The sequence below is a fragment of the Aythya marila genome (genome assembly GCF_965140915.1).
Source record: "Aythya marila genome assembly, chromosome: 3".
In the NCBI taxonomy this organism is placed as follows: domain Eukaryota; kingdom Metazoa; phylum Chordata; class Aves; order Anseriformes; family Anatidae; genus Aythya; species Aythya marila.
Window position 1 is genome coordinate 22,738,721 of NC_139044.1, and position 11,030 is coordinate 22,749,750.

The 11,030-nt window shown below is 43.1% G+C and overlaps 1 protein-coding gene across 2 annotated transcripts in view; it reads right to left on the reverse strand.

The window, feature by feature from the left end:
• CAPN8 (calpain 8) overlaps nt 1-7,786 on the reverse strand; it is a 29,193-nt gene extending 21,407 nt beyond the window's left edge. For both annotated transcript variants that reach the window (XM_082756036.1, XM_082756037.1), the window contains exons 1-2: nt 7,516-7,786; nt 5,398-5,467 (exon numbers count right to left, since the gene is read on the reverse strand). In XM_082756036.1, the coding sequence (XP_082612162.1) occupies nt 5,398-5,467; nt 7,516-7,752 (307 nt within the window). In that variant the 5' untranslated portion in view covers nt 7,753-7,786. The remainder of the gene's footprint in view (nt 1-5,397; nt 5,468-7,515) is intronic.
• Between the last annotated feature and the right edge of the window lie 3,244 nt (nt 7,787-11,030).

Genomic DNA, 11,030 nt, shown 5'->3' on the forward strand with positions numbered 1-11,030 from the left:
TCAGGACTAAGCAATTTCAGAATCTCATCCTTGCAAGATGCCAAATGCAGCATGAAATCCTTTACAGCTCTTTTATGGTATGAATTAACATCTTAGCATCTGGGAGAGTGAATGACATTGGCACTTCAGTCTCCTAAAAACTCATTGTGCAATCCAACTTCCTGCGGAAACACTAGGGGCAAATCTGTTTAACATGTGCTTGGGAAGAATCGTATTGGAAGAGTTGCAGCAGTGAGCTTGTCCTTAAAAATATCATTGCCTGCCTTGAGCAATGCAGAGCACTGTCTCTAAACCTTACTTGGGGGTGTAATATCTTTGGCTAAGCTTGTGTTTGAGCAGCTATTAACCTTCCCTCTGACAGGAATCAGCTGAGAATTGGCTGCTCTGCAGTAACTTGGTAAAATAAGATGGTTCACATGGGGTGCCTAGATGCGAATGGATTGGGACCACCTTTATATACAAGTAATGCATTATGTTCAGGTTCCTGTGATGCCAGCATTAACACAAATCGAAGAAGATACAGTAAGCTGTCCATATCAAGGTGCTCCCAGGGTGGAGCCTGAATTGTGCAGGTTGCCTCTTCTCATAAATCACAATGGGATCCTGGCTTAATAATAAGGCTTCTCAGCCTGTGATAATGATAAATACTTATGGCTTTTTGGTTCCTTTTTTTTTTTTTTTTTTTTTTTTAAAAAAAAAAAAAAAGGGGGGGGGGGGAATATCTACTGACATATCATAGTGTTTATTTTGTTTTGTTTTCTCAAAGTTCACCATTGCTTTGCTGGCAGCAGCTATTACTGTTTTGTTTAGCACTAATGGTGCTGTGCCTGGAGTATAGTGTGGCAACATAAGCTCTCTGGAAAGGCAGCTGATGTAGGACCCCTAAAACTTGTCACAGTACAGCTAAAGGTTATAAGTCAATTTCCAAATTGTGAGGAAATGATTTGATTTCCTTCCTAAATGAGTGAATTTTGGAAGGAGAGGAAAAGAGGCCAACTGGCCAATGAATTATATGTATAATTAGACTATATTTCCCACACAATTATAGTCAGAAAAATGACAAATTTCTGCTCACATACATACATTTTAAGTTGTACCCTTTTAGCTTTTAGAAATGAAAAAAGTCTTCTCAGCATTAGACCTGTGAGGCTAAATCACCTACAGGCACATATGCTGCTTCCTGCTCAATCTCATATTTCATGAAGTATTAGACAAGTGCTAATTACAATGTTTACTGCTGTTACTGCTGAATGTGCTAAAAAGAAGCCAGACCGATTCCTGGATCCAAAGTAATTTGTAATGTTGGTGATACTCTTTATTATTATTATTTTGAAATGGACAGTTATGACCTTGAGTTTGAGCTAGAGAAGGTAAATGTGAAACCTAGCTGTGGATACACATAGATACAAGTACCTATATACACATACTATTTTGAAGCACTGCTTTGACTATTAGCCTGCTTGAAATACTCTCTCTGCCTGCACACAGACGCAGTGAAATGACCTTCATTCTCAACATTACGTAGGTGCTTCCTGGTTCAGTGACAATCAAGTTGCTGTAATGGATACACAGTCTTTGGTGATGTTGGAGCTGTGTGGCTCATCTGTGTTGATGATGTTTACCCAAGTGCACTGCTTGCACAGGAGCCATAAATTTAATGAGAAATTTGATTAGTTTCAGTTGCTATAAAGCAGCACTTGGTTTCTGTTTAGCTGCTATCAAAGTGTCTATGCTCAGAACATCTGCACTTTTCAATGAAATAGTAATGGAGGAGTTTAAACCAGACATCCAAGTGTTGAGTTCCACAATCTAAACAGACAGCATAGGAACACTTCTGTACTGCATCCTCGCTTGTTGCTGGGTGCAGCAACAATGCTAGGTGTTTGGAAGGGATCAGAATGCAATACTATTGCTCTTGCTTCCTGCTTTGTCAAGCAGATTTAACTCTTGACTTTACTTTCTGCTGGGAGGGCTTGTTGAGAGCCCCTAGTACCTGTAGCATGCTACCAGACATCACCCTCTTTGCAATTTCTGGCAGTGGAGGCTTTATCTGATTTGAGGTTTCAAAGAAAGGCTTCCTGTTGTTTTATGGAAATTAAGATCTGCAGCTGTGTACTGAACAGCAAAGGACCACCCAGCGAAGGAACAGGTTTTATTCTCTTTGGGACCTGTAGTTAGCTGTGAGTGTATTTTGTAGATCCAGGCAATCAACCCAGTAGAACAAGGATATGAAATACCCCTGAACTTGTGGAGCTGAACTTCAGGAGGTACATATGCAAATGTTTATAGCAAAATTAGTGAACAAGTCCAGTACTATAAAGCACTTTGCTGCCTACAGGAGCTCCAAAGGCTCCATTAACAAGTATCAGATCTATTGTAGAGCTGCTAAGCTTTGGATTGGTCTCCAGTCTACCTGGAATCTCTTCAAATCTGCTTTTGAGATAAGAGTAAGACAAAGCATATGGGTTGGGGTCCTCAGCTGAGGTGCACTGGCTGCAGCTGCATTGGCTTCAGAGGACTTGTGGTGGCAGCCTAGGTCAAGGAAGCTGCTTCCTGAGCCTTCAAAACAAAGGTGCTCCATGAATATAACTTGTGTGGATCTGAAAAGCTATATTAATCCGAGAGGCTTTTGAGTATGTTTTCTATTCTTTAAATTAAATTTATACCACTTCCTTCCTGAGACCCCCTGCAAACAATTCTGCAGCTAACTTATTCAGATAGCTGCAAGGAAACTTTCTAAGTCACCTTTAATAATGAAGACTGTGACTGCATTTCAAGTTGTTACTAGGCTATCAAAAAGATATGGTTCAAAGCACTTTTAAAATATTTCAAGTCTTTCAAGTTCCCATGAAACTTCCCAAGCTGATACTCATCTAGCCTATACTGTTGTCAAAGAACTAAGTTTAATGGAGTGAGACTGACTATGGGGTTTTTTGTTCCTTTTGTTCATATAAACCCTGACCTGCAGTGTTATTTTAAAAAGAAATGAAATATGTCACAGAAGATTATTAAAAATAGGTTCTGTTTCCCTAAAGGACTTGTTAACAGGTCACACACATGGCTTATGTACATATGTAATAAGGGTCTGTTTCAACAGAAGTGTTTCGCATGACAGCTTTAATAACAAGTCCTTTGATATTTGAGGTATTGGATCAAATAACAGAAAAGCATAGTATACACCTCTGAGATGTAAAGCAAACACCTAAACACTAAAAGGTAAGTCCCATGCCTCTATTCTGAAGTTTATTTTGTAAAGGATCAGTTTCTGTAAAAAGCAATTGTAAACTGCCCTTCAGAAACAAAAGTAGATTATATTTGTCCCCTCTTTTTTGATCTTTCTGCCTGTGTGAACATATATATAATATTCTTTTTCCACTTTTAGTGACAAAGGGAAGCTTGTAATAGAAGCAGAAGCAAATTATTGGGCTTTTCCTCCAGACCTGGGGGTATTTTTCAGGACCAGCGTTTGGGTTGCAGCCCACCAAAGGCTGATTGGAGAAATCCCAGGAGCAGGCACCCTCCCCAGCTGCATAGGAGCCATTTGGGCCCAGATCTGTTGCCACCACTATTTGGTGCCTTTGGGCACTGCCCTGTGAAATGAAAGCCTGTTTAGCACAAAGGTCTGGGACTCCAAAGAGATGTTCAGGAAGTGACAGAATTGAAAAGGGGCTGAGGGTATTTGCATTCAGCTTCTAGGCTTAACACAAATAGTGTATTAACCTCTTCTAGTTGGAGAGCAGGTAGCATTCTTCAGTCCTTTAGCTTGTAAGCTGTCAAAGAAAATTAGGTTGGTTGTTTTTTTGTTTTTTTTTTAATATTGTTATAGAAAAATTGTGAATTGGAGATGACAAGAAATGTTGCTTTTATTACTTATCTGAACAATTCTCCTAGAATACAGTAAGTGATTCCCTGTATTCTGCTCCAGCATCCACCAAATAAATATCCTGGAGTTAGCAGATTGGGCGTCTTATTTTTAGCAGCTAGCATACAGGCCCACACACCAGGGAATTTCTTGGTGATTGCTTTAATGGTGCTGTGTTTACAGGAACAGCACTGGTATTATTTATCGTCAATAACTTGCTGAAATTGTTTGAATCTCATTTTCACAACAGATGGGATGGAGAAGCAGTAAGGTCAGGAGTACTGTGGTAAGCAATGCAGAAGGGAGAAAGGCTGATTTTTCCCTGTCTCATCTATTGAATTCTCATTACAAGAGTTTCAGCCTTTTCGGCTCTGTATGCAGTCAGGAGAGGGTGCTGCCGCTGTCTTCTGCAGCTGGATTTTATCAATGAGGCAGGCAGGAAAGAGGCCAATGCATCAGCTCTTGGGAGGCAGTGGGAGGAGGTGGATAAAAACTGTTTGCATAGGAGCTTTGTTCAGGTGATAGCAAGCACTAGAGAAAAACGGGTAAGAAAGATGGTTTTGCTATGGTGGGTCCAGGAGAGGGTGACTGCTGTCTGAGAGACATCTTGTCAGCATCAGGCCCCAATTCATAGAGCTGGGCAGCATTGCTTTTTTTTGTTGTTGTTGTATTTTTGCACAGCGTGCATGGTTGTTCCTTCCTTGTTATTTGATCCTTCCTGTGTTTGCTCACAGCTCTACCCAAAACACTGTACAAACAGTAGGAGCATTCAACATGAAGGGCTTGGAAAAATTTGCTTGTTATGGATGACATTACAAACCTGATGTGCTCCATTCTTTTTTTATTATTATTATTTATTTTTTTTTATGATGTGGTCCATGTTCCTAACTCATGGGCCATCCTGCTTGGCTTGAAATGGCACATCATAGCTCCAGCCCCTGTACTAAACCAGTTCCTACTCTGTTTCCTGGTGATTGTGTATTTTTTCCTTGTGTGAAACTGTGGCTGGATCTTGTTCTGCCTCCCATATAAAAATCCTCAATGACCTGGATAAAGGGTGAAACTTCATTGGTGTCCTTTGGGTTTCTGGAGACTGTCTTCCTGGGACAGGCATGAAACCAAGTCTCTTGCTTCAGGGCAAGTGTTATAAGGTTAGTGTCCAGCTCTGTCTTAAAAGGTTAAAAAAGCAAGGAAGTCTTGCAGTCCACCAGGGATAATCTGCTTACTACCTGCAGGAGACAGTTTGGTGAGTGCCAGATTTGACACAGCTCTTAAAAATCTATGTGCACCCTGTCCTAGGCAGCAGTGCTGTTTGTTTAAGTGCCTTGATGGGAAATGAGCACCCTCGTTGGGTGTCTGCCTTCTTTTATACTACAGCCAGGGTGCCTGACTCAGGGCTGTGAACTAGATGCTGGGATGCTCAGCCTTAACCTGTCTATAAGTAGATAAGAAAATCATCTGTCTATGAGAAATTTTTAAAATAAGCTTCATGTTTTGGAAGAAGAAAGGGGGGGGGGGAAAAGTGCTGTACGTACCCAGCTCTCCTTGGCAGACATCTGTTCGGGTAGCTCCTCCAACTATAAACTGAGGGTTTGAGCATAACTCCTGAAAAGACACGTTTTCAAAGTATGCATTACCCCTTCTGGTCTGAAAAGTTCCTACTTCTTGTTCATTGTTTCTGTGTAAAGGTTCAATAAATATTAATCAGTTTTATCATTCCTGAAAGTATTTATATAACTTTTGTCCTCAGGAAACAAAAGCCTCCCCTTCCTCCTAGGCATTCCCCATGAGTCTCTTTCTAGATGGCAGAAATGGTCAGTCCCCAGGAAGCTTAACTTGGTGCCTCACATTGAGAGCAGCTCAGGCAGCCACCTGAACTTTCGGAAAGCAAGAGTTGTCAGCTATGAGCACAGCTGTCTCATATGTGTCCCATGTGTCTGGGCTGTGGAGGCAGGAACAACCCACGGCTTCCTTTTGCACGTGTGTCAGATCATGAATCTCTCTTCATGGTAGGTGTGATCTCAGCAACATCCTGCTTGCTTCTGAGGTTATCCAGCTGGTCAGCTGCCTCACAGATGTCTTGGCTAGGAGGCAGCAGTAGGTTACCTACCACACGGAAAAGATTCTTTTTGTTTGTTTGTTTCCTCCTTCTTTCCTCCCTCCAGACTGGTGATCTGTCACAGCTCCTGGAGACAGTCAGCTGTATATATGACATATGATATGACATATCACTCACTTAGACACCTGTTCCTTCTGAGCCACTGCCAAGTGCCACATACACCTTTCTCACAACTGTATCACCAGCTCTTCCTCTTGTATTACCCAATAAGTCTACAACAGTGGAGTGTTTGGCATTTGCTGTCTGCAAACCAGCAGGCACAACCCACTGGGAGATTACTTTGGCAGTAGATGTTTATTTTGCAGGGGGCCATTTCTTCAGCAGGTCTCCTCCAGGCCCCCCACAACTGAACAGTGATCCCACCAGCCTGCAGCCACACGCACTGTTTGCAGAGGGAGGGCTGGGATTTGTAATCCTACCAGAGTTCAGCCCTCAGTCATTGCTAGCCATGCTACATTTGTAATGGCCTCCACCTGCAGCAGACACAGTTTTCTTGCATGGGGAGCAAAATAGAATTTAGTGAGTTATCTGAGGTTTCCTTTTGCCCAAGACAGGCAAAATCAAGGGGTACATTCACACTGCTTGTTGCTGAATCACCTGGTGATGTGTTGAAGTGGGTTTGCAAGGGCAGAAACTCAGCTACTGAATCTGCAAATTTCTTTTTCTAATTTTTAGGTAGGGAAAAAATTAGGCCATGAACTTTTCCTGCATACTCTTACCTCCTACCCCCCATCAGAGGAAGGTAAATTAATTTTGTTGTTATTTTTTCCTTCTTCCTTCTCTTCTTACTTTTTCTTGAGGTTGCCGGGAGGGGAAAAATGATGGAGGAGTAGCAAAGTATGTACAGAAACAAATGATTGAAAAATGAAAGCGCATAAAAATCTTTGAAGTCCAGATTTTGTGGCTTAAAAATAAATAAATAAAAACACAGTGTCTTAAAAATTCAATGCCTTTTTTTTTCCTGATGAAAATGACTATTTTAAATGAAAAGCCATTTAGGGGATGTGTCTGGGCAATAACAGTTTCAGTCAGCTGCCTTTCATCTGTTATAGGTAGACTGAAGTGGGGCAGATAGCCTTTTGGAAGTATTAACTTAATTTCCTGGGGTGCCAGCAGAAGGACCATGGTGTCGGTACTGTTGCAACTGATGGTCAGTGGCTCTTGGGCTGCCCTGCTCTGCCTAGATATGCAGAGGGAGTTTGTGTCCTTCCTGGATTACACTCTGAACATGTGGCTCTGAGGAGCTGGGATCAAAAGGGAGAAATCAGATTCCCAAGAGGCAGTTATAGGATTACTTGGTTTATGAAGGGCTTAGAAAATGCTGATTTTGGTGTTTTGTTTGTTTGCTTTCCCCCTTTTCAACCCTGCTTCTGTTTAAAACCACGAAGATAAGGCAGGATAGAATAGAACATAGAAACAAAACATAAAGGAGCAGCAGGCATTCAGCATCAGCACTGTTCTAGCATGGATGCGTCCAGGTGAGTGTTGATTAGACCTGGCCCCAACCAAACATGCCATGATAAAGCACTCTTACCGTGGGGCGCTTCCAGATTATCCCCTGGGTCTTGAAGGAGTAGGGTCCCAGGTCACAGTAGCCCAGCGCAGATGGACAGGCTGGGAACTCCTCATCCTTGAAGAGAGCACCAGCCTGAAGGCACCGCTGCTTCAGGACCTCGTAGTCCTGGTTCAAATACCTGACTGCCTTCCCGTAGGAGCCCAGCCCTTCTGGGGCTGCTCTGTCTTGGCACAGCCTTGCTGCCACCCTGGCCATGTCTGCCTGGCAGGGCTCCCTCCTCAGCCTCTGCTGGGCAGGAGGAGGAGGATGGAAGCAGGTCGCAGGCTGGGGTGGAGCTGGGGCTGCCCCAGGGGAGGAGGCTTAAGAAGTGTAAATATGTACCTGAGGCAAGCAGGCAGCCAGCCTGTGCTGCTGGGGGAGCGGGCACTGATTTGTGTGACTGCTCAATGGTTTGCTTAAAAGCTTGTGAACTCCCATCTCGTTTCTAAAGCATGCTTTTAACAAGGAGCAAGGGAAAATGGTGTTCTTGCAGGCACGCCTGTTTGCACACTGAGATAATTGTACACTGAATGTCAGGCTCCAGGACCAGGTCTTTAAGTGCCCAGGTGAGGATGCTTCAGACCTCCTTTCCTTCCTTCCAACATCTGTCTCTATGCTGTTGGAGGGCAGAACAACCACAAAACCTAGGGCTGGATGTCATCTGCATGGCTACGGAGATGACAGTTTTAAAAAACTGAGTAGCAGCAGCACTAGGAACTAGTTTCTGGCTTAGGTGATCTTATTCTAGACAACAGTCTTCGGCACTCTGAAAGGAAAGCATTGGTATGAATGAATTTATTGGCAGCAAAAGGTACAGAAGGCTTTTTGGACCTTAAAGAGAAGTGATTCCCGTTTGTGTCATTCATCTCGCACTGATACACGGGTGCACACCTCCTTGCTAAGTTGGCTTGAAACGTTTGTAGGCTTGAGAACTGAAGCAGGAGCAACTTTCTGCAGGGCAGAGCACACCTGCACTCTGCTTTCCTATTCCATGGTCAGTTTTCCCTAGGAAAGCCCACTGCTTGTACAGCTGGGAGCTGGGTAAACTGTTGCTTTGTTTGCAGGAGGACATGGCTGATGACTACACCTTGGTACATTTAAACAGAAGGTGTGGGAAAGGGAAGAGCAAATTTTTAAGGCAAGAAACTTGTTGAGATAAGAAGTCCAAACATAGGCTAGCCGAGTTTCTTGTCTGCAAATATTTGAAGAGCATGAATGCAAGAGAGGAAATGAAATGACTCGGTCAGTCCCAAGTGGGCACCGGTAGGAAAGACTGGGATGAGGGAATTATGCTGGATATCTAAAAACTAAACGAGATGCTGTTGAAATTGAGTAAAGAAGAGTGGTCAGGATTTCATTTCTATTACATTTCAGTATTTCTACATCTGTTTGTGTATTGAATCAGAATGAAAAGTCGATTAAGAAAGGGCTGAAAAGGGTGTTGTTTTTTTTCCACTATGGATTTTTTTTTCCTGAAAAATAGACTCATTTGGAGTTACTCCCTTTCTCTGATCATGGGGCAGAATACTTGTCTCACTCGCTCCCTGCACCAAATTCTTACTCTATTTCCTATGTTTTTGTGGCCCAGAGAAAAGCTTCCATTTTGCTGTGATTGCTGCAAGCCTTGGCAATGTTGTACATGGAAAAGCAAGGTGCTCTGGTATTTTAAAATTGCCATTTTGGTCAAGAATTCTTTGTTTCCCATGTATGGTTTTGGTCATACAGAGCATGCAGCGTATCAAATGTAACTCCAGTTGCCACTGGATGTGAGTGGCACAGAAGGGGTGAAACCTACAGCATCACTAGCACGCTGAAGTGTGATATGATGCAAATATAATCAAATTTTAATCTTCAGAAATGGCAGGAAAATATGCCATAGGATTTTTCCCATTCTGTATCTCACATTTGGGAAGAGGCTGAGGACAATTATTTTCTCTGATGGAGGCTTGAACCGGGTAGCCATCCAGTATGTCCACCACAAACCACTGCTCCCAGTAATCTGTAGGAGTGCATTTTAAATCCATTTCCAAGCTTGATTAGCAGCAGCATGACCTGCATATGATACACAAGCACCATCTAGAGGATATAAAGAAGAAGAAAAGGTGATGACACTACAGTTGACTTCTCTTAGCAACTAACATATGTGCTATGGCGGGGGAAAGGTTTTAGGTTTTCCATGACTCAAAATTGCTGCTAGAGTGGTATTAACCCCTACGGGAAATAGGAACCAGGAGGGGGGGGGGGGGGGGGGGAAGATTAAAAAAATTATTCTAATGTGTTACCTCTGGAATTTACATATTTTTGTCCAGCTCTTCATGCTTTTCTTCACCTTTCTCCCTTTTTTGATAATAGCAAGAGGGTGAGATAATAGAGAAGAACAGAATGAACCAGGAAAAGGCATCATCTTGGTTTCAAAGAAGAATCTGCAAATTATATTAAATCAAAACTGTTCCATATCTGTGGAAATCCTTAGAAGAAAATAACTGCCACTTATCTAATGGTTCTAGACATTTTTGCTGTAGTGCATTAGAGGGAAATGTCATAGCCCTCCTGCACTGCAGCACTCTGCTAATGAGAATTAAAGCAGCTTAGCAGTATTGTAGACCTTCCACTGTGAAAAGGGATTAGCTTGACTTAGAGAGCTCACATCCTCGTGTTCTGGATATATGGGCTCCTATGCATCATTTTACTCTGGAAATAGAGTGGCTATTAATAGGCAGACCAGTGTCAGCTATGAAACAGCCTAAACATGTATCTATAAGGTTATTCTTTTACAGTCATTGCCCAAGATATGAAGTTCCACAACAGAGAGGGGCTGATCCAAGGGTGGAGTTACAGCCCTGTAGAGAGCTGGGAAGTGCATTACACAAGACCATGACCCAGGCCATGCCACCACCTCTCGCTCTCTTGGCTGGTGCTGCAGTCTTGCACTGATGAAGAAACCTCTAGCTCCAGTGGAGAAAGCAATTCTTTGTTGTGAAACATCACTGCTGCAAGCCTCCTCCTTTGGGACACCACCCTCATCCTACTGTGCTCCTGGGGGAGGAGAGCAGGAGCCCAGCAGGTGCGTAGCCCCATTTTCCCCTTCCCTGGACCATTGGCCATATTTTCTCCTCTATCCTCACAATACTGTACTGACTCAAGTAGTACTCAAAATCACTTCTCTCTCCCGAATTGTGGACTCACATATCCACACCTGCTGCCAGGCTGGAAACAGCTGACTTGTCAACATAGCTGGTTGCGGAGGGCTTGGTGGGTAGGCTGTTCAGTTGGCTATTTACACAGTCAGCTTCCCACAGAGTGAATGAAATTCTGCATTACACCAACATGTCCTTGTCTGTCATCAAACCACCTGAGATAGTACAGTCCCTGAATGTTTGGGGCCACCCTAACAAGCCTTGGTGGCTAATGTCCTTCTCTGCACCATCTCAGGGACCTCTCCTACTGCCTCCTGGTTGCGTTCTTGCTGGCTCAGTTTCCTTCTGCCTTTGCTT